Here is a 19,896-nt window from a genome sequence, read left to right on the forward strand (position 1 = left end):
TGCTGATTGTAAGAGTTCCTGCGCCCAGATTTTATGGCGGACGCGCAGTAGCTTATACGAGTGCCACAGCTCGTAGTTCCATCCGCCATTAAGGGCATGAGGCGTGAAAAGCTGCGTTAGCCACATGCATCTCACCACCAGCACCGACACGTCTACCCAAGGCAAGACTGCTTGAAATTGTTAAGTCGAACTTTGTATACATGTAAAAGGAGAATACCAGTTTTATTTTGTGCAAGTGCAGAGGACAGAATATAGTAATGAGCAAAATTACGACGCATGTTGTTCATTGTAAAGTGTAGTAACCTGAAACATAGTGTAGTGAAATCAGACTGAGGCCACCATCGCCTCTTTCATTTACAATTCTTTTGGTTGTAGAATACTTTAGCGTTTAAGAATGTAGAAAAGAGCAATGGTCACACCAGAATGAGTCGCCTATTTATAGTTACTTAAATTTTTCTGAGTAACCTTTCAAGTAAAGTCACTTAACTAATTCTATAGAAATTGTCCAAAGAGTAATATCCCAAAATCATTAAATAAGTTGAAGAGTAGAAGTTTGTTAAATTAAGTTGCTTAAATTGTCTTGGTGGTAATTACCAAGCCAACTCACAGAAATTGAGAGAGTATTTGTTTTGTAGAATCACCTAGAATGATCAGAAATAGTAATATTCAGAATTAAGTTTAAAATTCAACTCAAGCCGTTTCACTTTGAAACGAGCCAAAAAATTGATTTATTCTTTTGCTCCTTCAGAGCTGGCGACCGTAGTTATAAGTATTTTCAGGAGGATTCGACGGTAAGTCTGCTGCTCTCGTCGTGCTGATAGGATTATCTACTGCTGCTAGCAGTGGTGATTGGATACATAAGCTCACTACCAAGTTAAGTGGGTCAGGTAGGCAGTGTTACCGTGTGAACTGTAGGGCACTGTAGGCCGTGGATCGAACCCGTTCAATCATCACAGCTCTTTGAGAAATAGTCCGGTTAGGAGTGTACTAATCCAATAGGTAAATACTGGCGAGTAACGGTCAAAAATGTATACGCAAGTGAATTTAGCAAGGTCCATGTAGCACCTAGTTAATGTGGTGCAATGGCGAGGGTAGGAGTGGAGTAAAAGTGAGCTGAGCTTGTGGCAGCTGTGCTGTCTTCAAAGATTAATAACGCCAGAATTCACTACTAACTCTTACCATTAGGGCTGAGCTATTTACGGTTAAAATACGTAGCAGTAAGCGCAAAGGCGTGACAGCTACAAGTCCGTATTGGCTTTATACATACGGAAGTAGGAAGCGGGTCATTCTGTCAGTGGAGGGGTTAAAACAACGGAGTCACTTGAGAACATACCCCATTTACCGATGGAAAGATTCGGCGGTTCGGTCGCAACCAGCAAGAATGCCGCAGTACATGGCTGGCCAATGGGTAATTTTGTCAATTTTCTACACTCCAAAGGAGAAGACGAAGAAATTTTATGCAAAATGTCGAGGGCCATACCAAGTTGTGGAATATGTTTTACTAGGCCATTTTTCGCGTGTAAGTAAACGTTTATTCACATTATAAATACGAGGGTTAATCAGTTTAAGTTAGGGTACAATACTCAGTATTCACGTTTATTAGACTCGATACATAGAAGGTAGCAGTTTTTAAACTTTTTATTAGGAATAGTGATAGTGACCGTGCATTCTAACCTCACTTGTATACGTTTGACTAGCGCAACCTGCGACCGTTAACAGTTAAGCAAACGTAAAATACGTGGTGAAGTAGTATTACACTAGAATATCTGAGTAAATCAGTGTCACAATACAACTTCTGAGCCCTTATTACATACAGTTTAGTTAGCAGAAAGCTAAAACTCACCTCGCCGTCTCCTTAAATTCCTAAGCCTGTTGTGGGCTTTAGTTATCGTGCAGTGTAAGCCCATCGGTTCCTATAAAGTAGAGTTCGTATTTGTGCTTTACATTCTGAACTCTTATTGTTACTAAAATGTTTTGTTTTGTACCTGCATCTGTCAGTATAAAATACTCAATATTTACGTTTATTAGTGTCATTTAGACTCGGTACATTTAAGGTAGCAGTTTTTATTGTTTTATAAGGTAACTTTCGCGTGTACGTAAAGGTTTGTTTGAATCACAAATACGAGGGATGATCAGTAGGTGCAGCTTACCGTAGGCCACTGTTTAATTCGTTAATAATATTCACTAGATAGCCCATAGCAGTTTACTGCAGGTCACTGTCTTATTCTTTAGTATTCACTAAATAGCCCCTAGCAGGAAAATAAGCACAAGATCCAGTTTCTGCCACAAATTTTTATTTTCATTATTGAGTGTCCTTTGTCCCAACTAGAGTGTAGCTGTTAACCTTGTGTGGCAGTAGATTTCCTTAAGTTTTTATAGTAAAACAGTTATTAGCTACATGGGTAGGGACTGTGTCTGTTCTGTGTGGATGCAGGAGGAGTTGGCCACAGTCCAAACGCAGCTGGAAGCTTTGTTGGCCACAGTCAACAAGCGCCAGAGTGCCACCTTGGGATGCGTTGCGGCAGTCTCTGCTGTACTAGGTGTGCAGGGGGGGATGTCACAGCTCTGTGTCACTGAGCCGTCCTCAGGTGCGACTGAGCCGGCCGGCCCACTCTCACCTCAGTGTGGGTGGTGGACTGTGTCGAGATCGTGAGCCTCAAGGCGAAGGTTGCATGGGGGACGTAGGCTCCTGCCAAATCCCATGCACTTTTCTAATAGATTCAGTGTGATATCTGATGCTTGGGGCAGGCTGAGCCGGATCAGAATGCACCTTCTGCCAGAATAGTGGCCGCTCCTTCAGCAAGGTCCGGACGGGCATGTGGGGGTAGGAGTTTGTTAGTTATTGGGAGCTCCAATCTTAGGCAGGTCATGAGCCCCTCAGGAACATAGCGGCTAGGGCGGCGAAGAAGTCCAACGTTCACTCGGTGTGCTTGCCAGGGGGCCTTGTCTGGGATGTGGAAGAGGCTCTTCCGGGGGCTATCGAGAGTGTGGGTGCAGCCAGCTGCAGATTGTTGCACATGTCGGCACCAACGACGCCTGTCGTCGGGGGTCCGAGGAAATCCTTGGGTCCTTTCGACGGCTGGCTAAATTGGCAAAGGCGGCCTCCATCTCTCGAGAAGTGGCAACCAAGTTGTTGCTACACACTAGTGAAATCAAGGACACAGTAAAATTTCTGCTCACACACACCTTTATTCTCACACGTCCATTTTACAGTTATCGTAGAAATATATCCGCTGCAGAGGGCAGCACAATGTACAGACTTTACAGAACACCAACAGATGGCGTAGGAGTCTTCATTCCCCGACATCCTCCCCACCCTGGTCCATCTCGAGGGGGATGACCAGCTGGACCGGTCGACAGATCTTCATACCATCTGGCTGGCGGAGGATGATGCACCGTATTTTACTGTCTCTGCCATGCCGCACTTCTTCTACCACAGCCCTCTTCCACAAGTGCCGTGGTTTGCTGTCTTCTTGGAGCAGAACAACCTCTCCAATTCTCGGTTTCCTTTGCGAAGGGTATCCCTTCACCTCATGATATTGTCTTAGCAGCAGGAGGTATTCTGTCTTCCACCTGCGCCAGATGTCGTCATTGACCTTTTGTCTGAGTCGGAACTCCTTGGCAAGGTCCTTTCTAGTTGCTGGCTCTGGCCCACATGGAATTGTTACTAATTTCCCACCATTCAGAAAGTGAGCTGGCGTCAATGCAGTGTCGCTCTCTCCTTGAGTGATGGGTCGTGAGTTTATTGCGGCTTCTATGCTGATCAAGGTGGTGGTTAAGCTCTCTTCATCCACCTGGGAGCGACCAAGAACTTTCCTCAGGCAGCGCTTGACTGAGCCTATCATGCGTTCCCACCAGCCTCCCCACCAAGCCGCACGTGGTGGTATGAATTTCCAAGTGATTCCATGGTGGGCACAGTAGAGCTGTACGTCAGTATGCTCGTACCCATTCCAAAGTGACTGTTGAGTCGCTCCACAAGGTAGCTCTGTTGGCATCAAACCCTGTTTCCTGGCAAAAGTAATGAAGGAGTCGTGATCCGACCAATGCAGCAAGTAACTCCAACCTGGGTAGAGTTACCTTCTTGATAGGAGCCAGTCTGTTCTTGCTACAGACAAGGTGCACAGTGTATCCAGTTTCAGTAGATGTCCTTATATACAAAACAGCGCCGTAGGCTCTTTCAGATGCATCACAGAATACATGCACCTCTGCAGAGCCACCTGTGCCCAGCGCCCCTATCCATCTAGGAATATGTAGTGATGACAAATGATGAAGCTTTGAGACCCATGAGTGCCAACGACATGCAAGATCTGTGGGCAAAACTTCCTCCCATGTAAGACCCCTCAGCCATGTGTCTTGGAAAATAATCTTTGAAACGATCCCAACAGGAGTGAACACACCCAGGGGGTCATAAAACTGAGCAGCTGCTCGAAGAACATTTCTCTTGGTAGCCAGTTTGTCCATTAGATTTTCAGCTATCTTCTCGTAGTCACTACAGATAGAGTCATCTTCTGTGTTCCAATTAATTCCTAAAACTTGGGTTGTGGTCTTTGTTTCAAGGCCTTTGACATCCCATATTGCCTTCAGATCATTCGAATTAGTCGCCCATTTGGACAATGGAAGACTTATCTGCTGGAAAAGTTCTGTCAGTTCATGGTAAACAGTTGCAGCGGTGTCGCTGTCTCTAACACTGGCTACGAAATCGTCCATGAACACTGACTTGTTTACAAGTCCTGAGGATAGTGGATATTTTTCACTATTTAGTACTGCTAGCTCCCTTATGGCAGCTGACAACAGGAATGGGCTTGGTGCAAGTCCAAATGGCAAACGTTTGAAGCGATATGTAATCACGTCATTTGTGGTCATGTAGGCACCACTTGCAGCTTGCTCAACACGATACCAAAGGAACCTCGTGAGGTCTCTGTCTTCTTCTTTCAACGTTAACTGCAGGAAAGCTTGGTCCACATCACACACTAATCCCACTGGAAGTGTGCGGAATCGTAGTAAGATTGCTAGAATATCCGGAAGTAAATTTGGTCCCTTTTCGAGGGCATCATTCAGCGATAGAGACTCTGGCTCATGTGAGGATGCATCGAAGACTATTCTATACTTCACACTTCCACTGATGCATTTCTTCACAATGTGGTGTGGCAGGTAGAAAGTGTTTTCAGCAGTACAGTCCTCAGGTGCTACCTCTACCTGGTTCTTCTCAATATATTTCGACATGGTCTCGTGGTAAATGACCTTCAGCTCTTCATTCCCTCGCAGCTTGTTTTGTAAGGAGCGAAGACGCGCTTCAGCATTTGTTCGGTTGCAGGAGAGAGGCATATCCTTCTTTCGAGGCAGAGATACAACTCGGCGGCCATATTCCACACAGTATGATTCTCGGAATTCCTGATAAATGGGGTGGTCCATGGGTTTTAATGCTCGCTCTTGATGTTCTGTTATCCCGATTGTCTCCAGGTCCCAAAATCGGCGCACTGACTCATCAGATATATCACTGCAGCTGCCCTGAATAAAGTTGACAGTTGCTCTGTTGACGGTGGTGCTAGATCTGTTTCCACTGAGAACATATCCAAAGATTGTTGGGAGAAGAACCAATGATGGTGATACCTTGATTGGTTGTTCCAAAGTCACGATTCTCCAGTAATAATCAGCTCCAATCAGGATCTCAATAGGTAGATCTTCAGTGTCTCCTTTAGGATCTGCGAGTGGTGTACCACCCTTCAAGGCCATACCTCCTACATCTTGTGGCACTGTTGGTTGCTGTGAAAAATTATTTGTGCTTTCAAAGGCTGTTACTGATATGTGGGAATTAGTGGAGCACCCCATCATATTTAACTGCACCTTCTTCCTTGAGAGTGATGAACTGTAACTGGATTCGAAAGTAGTTATCTCGAGAGTAGTGCTTCCAATGACACTTAGTTGGAGAGATTCGATCAGTGAATGGTGAATGAAACTCGATTGACTCCCTGTGTCCAGGATGGCACGTGTCTGTTTGCTCTTACCAGTGGGTCCTGTGATACTCACACGAGCAGTCTGCAGGTATGTGAAGTTAGAAGTCATAGTTTCAATTTTATTTACTGTTGTGGTATGGCTACTGCAGATAGAAATGTGATGCTCCCCCTTACATTTCGCACAGGACGCCTTTCCCCGTTTGAAACACTGATTTCTGTTGTGGCCACGTCTCAGGCATAGAAAGCAACGGTTCATTGTCTTGAGGGCGTCGATTCTTGCCTGCAAGCTTGCAATCTTTTGGCAGTCTTGGCCCCAGTGCCCTCTTTCGCCGCAATACACACAGAAGGGCTCTGAATTCTGTTGTTTCTTATTGTCCCTCTTCGTTTTAACCTTTACGTGGAAGGCAGATGCTGTTGGTACGTAATTTTCGTGTGGTACAGTATCTCCACGAATTTTGGGTGTGTTGATAGCTCCTTCCACCTCTTCATTTAAGAACTCCATAAGGTGGGTGAGGTTCCCTTCTTCAATCTTTTGCCTTCGGGCATGAACAAGCCAATTTTTGCAAATTTCTTCAGGAAAGGCTCGAAGAAGTTTGGGTGCAAGCACTCTCCCATAGGAATCGACATTTTCTCCTAGAGCTCGTAGTGCTTGGATGCCCTTATGGCACTCAATGTAGGTGGAATTGAGAGCCTCTGGATTGCCTGAAGTCGAAGTGTTAAGATTCTCCAAGAAATCCAGGTGACTTTGGATAATTCTGTTCCTATCCCCATATTTGGATTTCAAAATTTGCTTAGTCTGCTCATATGTATCAGCTGTAACAGCAATGCCATCGACCAAGTCCTTAGGTTCCCCATCAAGGTAACCACGGAGGAATACATGCTTGTTCATTGTTGACACCATCGGATTCTCGTCTATGGAAGCTGTGAATTGCTCCCAAAATCGAGGCCAAGCTTCTATATCCCCTGAGAATGCGTGCAGTTTGATAGTAGGCAATTTTATGTCCATACAGGCGTGTTGTTGAGCCGCTGACGTCACGTTTCTGTCTCCTGAGAGCGCTCCTCCTAGAAGCCCTTTCGCCTTTCGGAGGGCGCGTTTGCATTTATCAGTATATTCCTCACAAGCTTCTGTGTCGGCTTCGTATTCAGAGTCATCCAGCAAGTCCTGTATTGTATCGTTGAGTCAGGTCAACTCTTCTAATGTTTCTTGTAGGCGTTCCTGGAAGTGTTCTACTTCTTCTGCAGCTGTAGAACCATCGAAGGCGTTTATTTGGCTGACGAAACGCGTCGCATTCGATCGCAAGGTCGTCCGCTTCCGGCGCAGCCTCCCCAAGTTCGTAGCTACTGCTTCTGCCATGGTGAGTTGGTGGTTTTGCTTTCTGTCGCGAGAGTGCGTTCAAGGTCAAGACACCCCGTCAGTTGGGTGCTATCGCTAAGGGATGGCGCTGTCCTGGAGTGTGAACCGTTAGCAGCCCCTAGTGATGTTTGTAGTTCTCAAGAGATGGCGCGGCCGTGCAGTTTTCAACTTCCGCGACCTTTAGTAGTGGTCGCTGTTGCTAACAGATGGCGCTGCAGTCTACCAATACTTCAGCAAGTCCCCTTTGTGCTTGCAAATAATACGCCAACTGCCCTCTATTGCACTGCCACCAACAAACATGCACCAAGTAACATCACATACAAATCAATCGCCCCGCAGTGTACTTTGCTACAGTTTCAGAGCAATGCCGCAACTTATCTGTGTGAGCTGAATGTGGCGTGAGGTGACCGGATTTTGAGATTGAAGTCGCTCAAAACCTGCTCCGCCGGCGTCGAGTCCTCTTTAATGTGTAGTAGCACTCTATCTCTTCATGTTCTCCCGGGTTTCGGCACCAAAATGTTGCTACACACTAGTGAAATCAAGGACACAGTAAAACTTCTGCTCACACACACCTTTATTCTCACACGTCCATTTTACAGTTATCGTAGAAATATATCCCCTGCAGAGGGCAGCACAATGTACAGACTTTACAGAACACCAACAGATGGCGTAGGAGTCTTCATTTCCTGACACAAGTTGACGATCTGCAGCATTGTACCCAGGGTGGACTGGGGTCCTCTGGTTTGTAATCTAGTGGAGAATCTAAACCAGAGGCTACGTCGACTCTGTGACTAAAATGGTTGTAGATTCCTCGACCTACGCTATGGGGTGGAAGATTGCAGGACGTCCCTCGATAGATTAGGGGTGTATTACACACAGGAAGCAGCTACATGGGTAGCACAGTTCTTGTGGCGTGCACATGGGGGTTCTTTAGATTAGGTTCCTCCCCACGGAAAACAAACCGTTGGCCTAAAAAATTATCAGTTCATGTCACTGAAGTGGGTGTGCCAACAGTAAAAATTGTTAGTTCACCTAAACAGGTCATTCCAAAGGATTTAAATATGCTTAATCTCATGTTAGTAAATTGTCGAAGTGTCTGTAGCAAGATCCCCGAGTTACTCTCCGAAATAAACAGTAGCAATGTCAATATTGTATTACGACCGAAAGCTGGTTGAAACCAGACATAAAAATCAGTGCAATTTTGAACTTGGTTTGAACAAATTGTGTCGAGCAGATGGACATGTACGGGTATGTAGACAACCTCATGAAACCATGGACCCTGCATGTCAACAGGGGACTGTTCAAGCTGGTGGAGGTACTGTAATGCTATGGGGCGTGCGTAGTTGGAGTGATATGGGGCCGCTGGAACATCTACATACGACTCTTGACAGGTGACACGTACATAAGCATCCTGTCTGATCATCTGCATCCATTCGTGTCCATTGTGCACTCCGACGGACTTCGGCAATTCCAGCAGGACAATGCGACGCCCCACACGTCTGGAATAGCTACAGATTAGCTCCAGGTACACTTTCTGAGTTTAAATACTTCCATTGGCCACCAGACTCCCCAGACATGAACATTATTGAGCATATCTAGGATGCCTTGCAACGTGCTGTTCAATAGAAATCTCCACCTCCTCGTCCTCTTACGGATTAATCGAGAGCCCTGCAGGATTCATGATGTCAGTTCTCTCCAGCACTACTTCAGACATTAGTCGAGTCCATGCCACGTCGTGCTGCGGCAATTCCGCATGCTCAAGGGAGCCTCACACGGTATTAGGGAGGTGTACCAGTTTCTTTGGCTCTTCAGTGAATAAACTCGTTAACGAGCAGGAAAGGTGTGTCTCCGTGGAGACGCTAGTACAGCATGTAGATCGGTACAGGTAAACCAGTACCAGAAAGAAACATTATTTACCATTCTCAGACCAAGTACTGTAGCAAAACTTACTCTGCTAAGCATAGTCCTTGTTTACATGTACAAGAAGCGGAATACAAGACGAAGTTTAGACCCGGATAATGTTCAGATCACGGTGAACTGTATTCCAAGGGCCTAAGAGACAGCAGGGAGTACTACAACGGTAAGTTAAGTTTTTCGAAAAACTAACTGTTGGGGAACGTGATAAGTAGTGCACAACAAAACGCAGTGGTTAGAGCAATTTTAAGTAGAGAGCAGGTTAGAGTCATTTGGGTCAGGTACAGAGGAACTTGTACTCTAGTTTGCTTATGGAAGATTTGCTATAAGGCGATCTGAGGGACTTTGCCATGTTAATGGAGAGGGCATTGTAATATGCACCAGCCGTATTTGGTCCAAAGTTGGAAATGAATTATAGGCAAGTATGGGTTTCATGCTTCATAAACTATAACACAGCCATCACAGTGTTGCGAGGTGAGCCTGCCTGGCATGGTGTGGAGACAATTGATACAGCATTACCGCAGTGGTGGATACAGTAAGCCTCTCCACATTGGTAGCCATCAAAATGTTACGTATACGTGCCACAAGACAGCAAAGCCCAAACAAGTGCAGCTCAGAAGCATAAAAATACCTAGCCATTTTGCACTTCTGTTAGTATTGTAGCTCTATCACCATGGGATTGTATTACTTGGGCGTCATTTGGAATGCTGTTTCTGGGCTACAGTTCAACTCTGCATCAGGGAAGGGCAGTGCACCCTGAGAATGCAGGATCTAGAGCTACTGACAAAACATGCAGCACCAACCCTGGTAAGTAGCTCGCTGTGCAGTGATTTGGGTGCAGTAGGTTACTGCCATTAAGTCACCGGCCTGCCCCCTTCTAGAGAGTGCAGGGTAGGTTAGCCATACAACACATATGGTCACAGCTAGCTGAGATCATCAGAGTTGGAGTCACCACTGATGGAAGCAGTTGTGTCACAGGCCTGTGATTGCCTGGATGACGCATGCTTTGTCAGCATTGTGGGGCGCCAACCTGTAGAAGGCCACTTAATGCTGTTGCCAAGCTGCCGCTTCCTGTACTGAGCTATGGTCGGATGCCATAATAGAGCATATGAAATCACGGGCTGTTTAATTGGCGTAGCACGGCGCCTCCCAACCCATCTCCACTAATCACCTACATAAGATTCGGTAATCACTAGAGAGCTTCTTAAGAGTTTCAGTTTGTGTGTGCATGTACATTTTTGACAATAACAAAGATTATGTGTAGAATAGTTCTGTGCGACATTACATCTACATCTACATCTACATCTACATTCATACTCCGCAAGCCACCCAACGGTGTGTGGCGGAGGGCACTTTAAGTGCCACTGTCATTACCTCCCTTTCCTGTTCCAGTCACGTATGGTTCGCGGGAAGAACGACTGCCGGAAAGCCTCCGTGTGCGCTCGAATCCCTCTAATTTTACACTCGTGATCTCCTCGGGAGGTATAAGTAGGGGGAAGCAATATATTCGATACCTCATCCAGAAACGCTCCCTCTCGAAACCTGGACAGCAAGCTACACCGTGATGCAGAGCGCCTCTCCTGCAGAGTCTGCCACTTGGATTTGTTAAAAATCTCCGTAACGCTTTCACGGTTACCAAATAACCCTGTGACGAATCTGGTACGGATCCCACACTGATGAGCAATACTCAAGTATAGGTCGAACGAGTGTTTTGTAAGCCACCTCCTTTGTTGATGGACTACATTTTCTAAGGACTCTCCCAATGAATCTCAACCTGGTATCCGCCTTACCAACAATTAATTTTATATGATCATTCCACTTCAAATCGTTCCGCGCGCACACTCCCAGATATTTTACAGAAGTAACTGCTACCAGTGTTTGTTCCGCTATCATATAATCATACAATAAAGGATCCTTCTTTCTATGTATTCGCAATATGTTACATTTGTCTATGTTAAGTGTCATTTGCCACTCCCTGCACCAAGTGCCTATCCGCTGCAGATCTTCCTACATTTCGCTACAATTTTCTAATGCTTCAACTTCTCTGTATACTACAGCATCATCCGCGAAAAGCCGCATGGAACTTCCGACACTATCTACTAGGTCATTTATATATACAGTGAAAAGAAATGGTCTCATAAAACTCCCCTGTGGCACGCCAGAGGTTACTTTAGCGTCTGTAGACGTCTCTCCATTGAGAACAACATGCTGTGTTCTGTTTGTTAAGAACTCTTCAATCCAGCCACACAGTTGGTCTGATATTCCGTAGGCTCTCACTTTGTTTATCAGGCGACAGTGCGCAACTGTATCGAACGCCTTCCGGAAGTCAAGGAAAATAGCATCTACCTGGGAGCCTGTATCTAATATTTTCTGGGTCTCATGAACAAATAAAGCGATCCTACTAAAGGATTGTTCTTTTATTCAACCATGGTCTTCTTCTTGCTCTGACTGCACCAGACATTGTAATCGGCACACATTTAAGAACCACAGCACCGAAATTGACCAAGGTGAGAAGTAATCACGACAACTTTCTTGAGCCTGATTCGGTTAACATATTCCAACTACCCACGAGTCAGTTCTCTGAAGGCTAAAGCTCGTATTGAGGAGGTAGGGGAACTTCGAAAAATTATATGGAGGAAAAATGAGATTCGGTGTTACAAGCAGGCTGGGAAAGGAATTGTACGACAATGCCACCCTCTGGGGACTTTTCTTGCCGATTCTGATCGGCAGCGTGTCTGGAATGTTTTCCATAACCACTCATAAGAAAACCGCGCGATTTCAACGCTGGGTATCGCAGTGCTAACCTCTGTCACAGGGGCGTCAAAAGAAGGAGTAAAATGTGGGTAAGAGGGGCTGTGACGACTCTCCCATTATGTGGCACGTCCACGATGGCTTTGGGCATAATTGTGGTGGAGTTTATTGCTAATGCTATCATTAACCTACCTTATACGTGACATGAACTTCTGAGCCATGACCTTTTTCCGCATGTGTCAACAGCTTGTTATTTGAAACTTCCTGGCATATTAAAACTGTGTGCCGGACCGAGACTCGAACTCGGGACCTATGCCTTTCGCGGGCAAGAGCTACCCAAGCACGACTCACGCCCCTTCCTCACAGCTTTACTTCTGCCAGTACCTCGTCCCCTACCTTCCAAACTTTGCAGAAGCTCTCCTGCGAACCTAGCAGAACTAGCACTCCTGAAAGAAAAGAAGGTAGGGGACGAGGTACTGGCAGAAGGAGGTACTGGCAGAAGTAAAGCTGTGAGGACGGGGCGTGAGTCGTGCTTGGGTAGCTCAGTTGGTAGAGCACTTGCCCACGAAAGGCGAAGGTCCCGAGTTCGAGTCTCGGTCCGGCACACAGTTTTAATCTGCCAGGAACTTTCATATCAGCGCACACTCCGCTGCAGTGTGAAATCTCATTCCAGCTTGTTATTTGATGTGTAGTCCAGGCCAAGGGTGACGTTGCAGGGCACCATGCTTCTGCACGATTACAGAGGATAGGTGTAAGCGCCTTTGAGTCAAATTTCGAGCTTATGCATGCAAATGGGTGAGAATTACAGGATTTCAAAAATGTAATCCTTTAATTCTGTTGTGCAGGGTATATCCTCCTGACACAAAGTGTCAGACAAGCTTTGGAGTGATGCCTGTACAAATCTAAATTCTGTAGTATAATATTTCTTATTAACCTCCTTCGAAAATAAAACATACCACTCAGTGCACGCCAGCAGACCAGTAACCAATTAATTTTCATCAAGTATTCATGTACATCATACCTTTTCAAGTTGTGGAATACGAGTAAGTACACTGGGAATGTGTAAGATGGATTGCAAGTTCCGTATGCCACCAGTCAAGAAGCGGTGGATGCAAACTGTATCCTCAGCGATGTCAAACTAGGCACTTAACAGATTCCTTGTATTGAAATTCATCTTCATCTGACACGTATATGCAGCTATAGCCCTGTCCTACAATTAGGTTACCGACAAACATGTGCCACATTCCAAACTGATAACACGCTGCCGGCCTGTTCAGATTCGTAACATGTAGGTAAAAGGTGTCGCTGACATGGGACCGTGTGACGTCATGTATGCACTCTGAGTGATACTTGTGCTGAGTTTGATGTGGTTAGGCAGCCGGAGCTGATTATCTGACATGGCGTGCTCAGGACAGGGCAGCACATTGTGCGATGATCAGGAGTTGGCGCAAGCTAGTGCCTGCGGTACGACTTTCGTATTGGTATGGGGCAGCTCGGGGCCCAGGCGTTTAAGTGAAGACACGAGTGAATACCTCTCCTATACTTTCCTCCACAATACATGACAGTAACTGGTGTCTGACAATTATACAGGCTGCATCAGTGTGTTATATAGTTTTAAATTTAGGACAAGTGCTTTATAGTTCTGACATGTAATGGGGTTCTCATCAAGTGCTGCTCTATAGTTTAGACAATTAGTGGACTTCCCATCATTTTAAACTTAGGGTGAGTAGATTTTGAATTTATCGCCATTTTTAAACTTAAGACAAGCGAATTTTGTGAATTTTCCCGCCATTTTACACTTAGAAGTGAGTTCTTGGGGTTGAAACTTAAGATAGCTGGTTGGGGGGTTAAATTATTTCAACTGCGACGTCAGAGTGGTGAGGGGAAAGTGGCCTTACGATTTTTGAATTTGAATAACTCGATGCTGTACGACAGCATCCATTTTGTATTTTCTGTCGAACTTAAACTTTATAGATGGTGACAACAGAGGGAAAACTCAGAAATTCTTTAAGCGACTTGACTGTTATAAACAGAACTGGAGGTCTCTACAGGGCTGAGTACTTTCTAACAAATATGCTAGGCAGGTCAGCAGACTGATTACTTCCATTTTCCGTATCCAGACTGGCACCTTTTGTCTGACAGACAGGCTTGGACATGGAGGAGAAATAAATGTGAGTGAAACCAAAGGGACAAAACCCAAAAGGCATCTTGAATTCCATATTTACCACAAGTGAACTACTTCCATCAACATGAGATCTTCGATTTCCTGCCAATTTATGATTAGGACAATAGTCCTACTTCCACAGTCACATCACAGGAATGGGCGAATACTCACTAGCACAACTGGTCTACTTTTGAATTTCCCCTAAGTTTTGAATTTCTTATCATTTTCTACATAGGACAATTGACCTGCATTAGACAGTGTCAGAGGAGGGAGAGGGGAAAAATCTGGCAACAACGCATGATGTCTTAGGGGAGGAGTGGGAAATTCCGTTGACTCGTCGACGATGTCAGCAACGAGCCACTTTGCACCAGAACTCTCAGGTCTATCTACTCACAATATCTGAAAAGCTAGTTCCTTCAGAACTAAGTTATTTTCCCTGGTGAATAATCCCTCCCACAAAAGTAACACTTACACACACACTCACAAATATAGCTTTTATAGTTGTTTTCCGTCGTAGAGGATGCTGCTCCAGTGGGTCTCAAAATCTTGTCATTCCAGGAGCAGCTGGTACAACAGATAATTTTATGGATTTCAAATCCTCATTAATACGCTTCAGATGTACCGCGTGCTTTGTTCAGTGGATGTATTCCAGTGTGTGCACGCGACGTACAGTGAGAAACTGTAATTTTGTCAATGTAGTAGGGATACCTTCTGGATTCTGGACAGGCACATTCAAACACGAGGCCAGAGTCTCTATTCTGACTCAAAGTAACAGCTGCACTGGACCGACCAACCTCTCCGTCAATGGCACTGGCGGCAGCCACGTTGGTCACGCTTGTGGATGTTGTGCACCAGGCTGGGCAAGCCATTGCCCACCATTTGTCTTAAAACAAAATGGTTCAAATGGCTGTGAGCACTATAGCACTTAACATCTGTGGTCATCAGTCCCCTAGAACTTAGAACTACTTAAACCTAACTAACCTAAGGACATCACACACATCCATGCCCGAGGCAGGATTCGAACCTGCGACCGTAGCAGTCGCGCTGTTCCGGACTGAGCGCCTAGAACCGCTAGACCACCGCGGCCGGCTGTCTTAAGACACCTTTATGTAATCCACACATGAGTGTGGCCATGTGAGTATTAAATTATTTAAATGAAGTGGTGCAGCAGCAATGGCCTGTAAATTGCTTAAAGTGAGAACCTTGCTCTCATAATACTAAACTGTTGAAATAAAGTGGTGTGTACTCATGTGGGTGCTCATAGCAGCGCTAGCATATTTAAATAAAGTGACAAGGCCCAAACTTTCATTAATCTTTCTGACGTTTCATGAACCGTTGAGAATTGCCTAAATTGTAAAGAAGTATGCTGCCAAAACCACAAAAGGGGGAATAAGGCGGGATAATGAGGGACGGGCAAATGGGACGGTGTAAATTATCACGACACACGTAAATAGACCCCAAATTAGACTAGAAACTGGTGACTTCCGCTGCTTAAATACTTGTGTCTACTCCAGCAATAACTATCGTTACGCTGCGTCATGCACCAACATGAAATTTCTTGTGTACTATCTACTCGTACTTTCCCCGATACTTTTTATTTTTGCTTCAAGTAAAGAAATGCAAGGATTTTAAGCTTAACGATGTAATTTAAAATACTTTGGAAAATTAAATTCGTGCTTCTACCTTTTCATTTTTAATAGAGAAAGGACTGGTTTGATATATGTTTCTGAAATAAGATGTAATAACTAACTTTCAACATGGCTCTTTAGCGTAACTGACTGTAAAAGCAAGATACATACTCTATAAGCAATATGTCCAATGATACTTAAACTCCTAAAGACGAGATGCAACGAAATATGTTGCAGCTAAACGCTGAAACAATTTTCACCACTGGAAATCCAGTGTGAATGTCAATTTTTATTTTAAATTGTGTTGTCTTCAAGTAGGAGAACGTTTATTGTTCACTTGTTCCAGGTGTCACTCACTCGGGTGAACTACCATTCCTATTCCTGAGAAAAGATACCGAGTACAATTTGGATCCGAACTCGGAAGAGGATAAAGTACGCAGGAATATACTCCGATACTGGACCAATTTTGCTAAATATGGGTAAGTGTAGAATCAGATATACACCATAAATAACGTTTAAACTATTTAATCTGTCATTAGGATACATGTTTTGTGAACCTTCTACTATGTAACTAAGGGAAGGTGATATCACACAAAACGTTAAACTCTGTTCCTGCATTTTTAGAATGAGCTATGCAGAATGAGCTCATTATCTTTAATTTAATTTCATCTTTGTTTGCGGGTAAAGGTGGTTTTGTTCATCAGATCCTATATTACAATACGACTGAGGGTCTTTTTATCCCAGGAGTCTCTAACATCTCGACTACCAAATAAGTTCCATCTTATTTCCGTTGCCAGTTTTCGATTGACTGAATGTTACAACCATTACACATTTAGGGACGTCCTGCTTTGCATGCGTTTTATTAAAAGGAAGCATTCATGTGCGTGGTTTTTATGTTTTTGCTGTGAATTTGGCCTCTGTGGTGTTAATAAGATGAAACAGAGAAATAATCTTGTGATTTTAGTGCATAGATCCTGATTTAAGGGGCTGAGTATGACAATATTTTCCTCATCAGTTAGGAAAGTTCGACAATTACACATTATCAGTCACAATTTAAGGAAATCCTCATGAAAGAGGGGCAGCACAATTTTCCTATAAAGTTATGCAAATGCGTTCGCATAATTCACAAACAATACTAGAACACGTGTACATGACCGATTTTGAACGAGAATGTTAGTGATATGAAGGTTATTTCAGTTGACTGAAGCCTGAAACAGAATTTTAGTTCTGTCGTCAGAGAGGCTGTATGCAATAGGTGGGACAATACTATACTTCAATTAAAAATGCATCCAAGCATTATAATTAAATTTAAGGTTTTGTTTCAAAATCAGTCATCTTTACCATCTCTTTAATTTCCTGTTTTAATTACGTTCACATTTAAGAGTTAATGCTAACTAGTTTCAAACTTATTACTTCATTACCAAACCATCACTTATGTTAAAATTATGCATTTGGTCGAAATGTAAAATACAAAGTATATAAACAACTTTCTAGCCACCTGTAATAAACTCTTGTCTTTTGCACAGACAGAAGGCTACAATATTTTATTTTACAGTTTTACTGATGATGAAACTTTACTGTAGACAACGATTTGAAAATGAACATTTTCGAAACTAGTCCTCATTAAATCAAAATTAATGTGAACGCAACTACGAAATAAAATTCAAGGAACAGTGAGATTAAATAAAGTTTCTGGTCCTTCTGACAATGCAGTGTTTTAATTCCTCAAATGAATTATCGTTGAGGTAAATAATGTCATATTTTTGTATACACAGTCAAGTAATAAACTTTAAGTAATCATTTACTTACGATTTACATTATATATACGAAATGGCTCTGAGCACTATGCGACTCAACATCTGAGGTCATCAGTCCCCTACACTTAGAACTACTTAAACCTAACGACATCACTCACATCCATGCCCGAGGCAGGATTCGAACCTGCGACCGTAGCAGCAGCGCGATTCCGGACTGGAGCGCCTAGAACCGCTCGGCCACCGCGGCCGGCTCATTATATATACGACCTCGTGGTATGGCGTTAGAGATGTTTGTCTTACTCGAGATTTCACAGACGTTTGCTTTCTTAAACTAAACTTGTAAGGTTTTCAAGCAATGCATTTTCAAATGAACAGGGACTTCAAGAATAGAAATAACGCTGCCGACGTTGGATACGTAATGTGAAGAAGTATTGTGGTTTTAAAGTATCTTCGGTATGAGATAATTAGACATGAATCACAAACTGTGAAGGATAGCGACGGGACAGGAATAGGGCACATCCGGTTCAAAGAAACCATCATGGTAATCACCTCAACTGGGTTACAGAAATTCCGGATAGGAATGTGAATACTCGCCTCTCCAGAATGCAAATACAGTACAGTATTAGTTGTTGCCGTGGAGTAGGCTGCACTCAGATCAACGTTGGTTGTATTTGGTCGATGTCGGTCGTCAACCGATTTGTTTAATGGCGCTGCTGCTGTGTTCACAGCTTTCGTCGTTTTCGATTTATGACGAATATTTATTTCCGACCGTTCCAAAACGTCGTCACATTTTCAGAATGAATCTTTCACTCTGCAATGGAATTATGTTTTGAAACTCCCTGTTGGGTTAAAACTGTGTGCTGTTTCGCGATTCGAACTCTGTACTTTGCCTTTAAGAAGCAATGTTCTTACTGACTGATCTAACGACAATGTACAACAAGTCCTTAGCTTCAACTCTAGCAAAAAATGTTCAAATGTGTGTGAAATCTTATGGGACTTAACTGCTAAGGTCATCAGTCCCTAAGCTTACACACTACTTAACCTAAATTATCCTAAGAATAAACACACTAAGGGTGCTGGTGCGCAAGTAATGCAGGAGAGCCTGAAAGAGTTCTATTTAAACTCTGTCATAAGTCAAATGAAACTAAATGTTCAAGAGACCTTTTCGGGTTTCAAACATCTATAGCGTAAGTACACACATCAAAAAAAGTTTTGCATCACCCCGGTTCCCAGAACTCCTGAAGAAGGACGTTGACTGTGGATATTGTATCACAGACACAGTCCATTTGACTGTTCAGAGATGTCACTAAACCCGCCCAAAAATGTAAACAACCAGGCATGAGCAGCGCCTGTTAAAAGGAGGAGGTCCGACAGCCCATCAGTTCCAGTCATTACACCAGGAAGGAAGTACACGGCTCGTGTTGTCTGTAGTTCAACCATGCCTAGACGGTCAATACCGTATTTCGATCGCGTCCGCATTTTACTTTGTACCAAGAAGGTTTCTCAACAAGGGGAGTGTCCAGGCGTCTCTAAGTGAACCAAAGCGATGTTTCTCGGACATGGAGGAGATACTGAAGGAACTGTCGATGACATGCTCGCTCAGGCCGCCCAAGGACTACTACTGCAGTGGATTATCGCTACTTACGGATTGTGGCTCGGAGGAACCCTGGCAGCAACGCCACCATGTTGAATAATGCTTTTCGTGCAGCCACAGGACGTCGTGTTACGACGAAAACTGTGCACAATAGGCTGCATGATGCACAACTTCACTGCCGACGTCCGTCGCGAGGTCCATCTCTGCAACCACGACACCATGCAGCGAGGCACAGATGGACCCAACAACATGCCGAATGGACCGCTCAGGATTGGCATCACGTTCTCTCCACTGATGAGTGTCGCATATGCCTTCAACCAGATAATCGTCGGAGACGTGTTTGGAGGCATCCCGGTCAGGCTGAACGCCTCAGACACACTGTCCAGCGAGAGCCGCAAGGTGGAGGTTCCCCGCTGTTTTGGGGTGGCATTATGTTGGACCGACTTATGCCGCTGTTGGTCATGGCAGGCGCCGTAACGACTGTACGATACGTGAATACCATCCTCCGACCGATAGTGCAGCGATATCGGCAGCATATTGGCAAGATATTTGTCTTCATTGACAACAATTTGCGACCCATCGTGCGCATCTTGTGAATGACTTTCTTCAGGATAACGACATCACTCGACTAGAGTGGCCAGCATGTTCTCCAAACATGAACCCTATCGAACATATCTGGGATGGATTGAGAAGGGCTGTTTATGAACGACGTGATCCACCAACCACTCTGAGGAATCTATGCCGAATCGACGTTGAGGAGTGGGACAATGTGGACCAACA

General features: G+C 44.3%; 1 protein-coding gene across 1 annotated transcript in view; it reads left to right on the forward strand.

The window, feature by feature from the left end:
- LOC124607433 (juvenile hormone esterase-like) overlaps window positions 1-19,896 on the forward strand; it is a 99,409-nt gene that overhangs the window by 75,439 nt on the left and 4,074 nt on the right. The window contains exon 9 of the mRNA XM_047139761.1: window positions 16,112-16,244. Coding sequence (XP_046995717.1) covers window positions 16,112-16,244 — 133 coding nt within the window. The remainder of the gene's footprint in view (window positions 1-16,111; window positions 16,245-19,896) is intronic.

The sequence above is a fragment of the Schistocerca americana genome, chromosome 3 (assembly GCF_021461395.2).
Source record: "Schistocerca americana isolate TAMUIC-IGC-003095 chromosome 3, iqSchAmer2.1, whole genome shotgun sequence".
Taxonomy (NCBI): domain Eukaryota; kingdom Metazoa; phylum Arthropoda; class Insecta; order Orthoptera; family Acrididae; genus Schistocerca; species Schistocerca americana.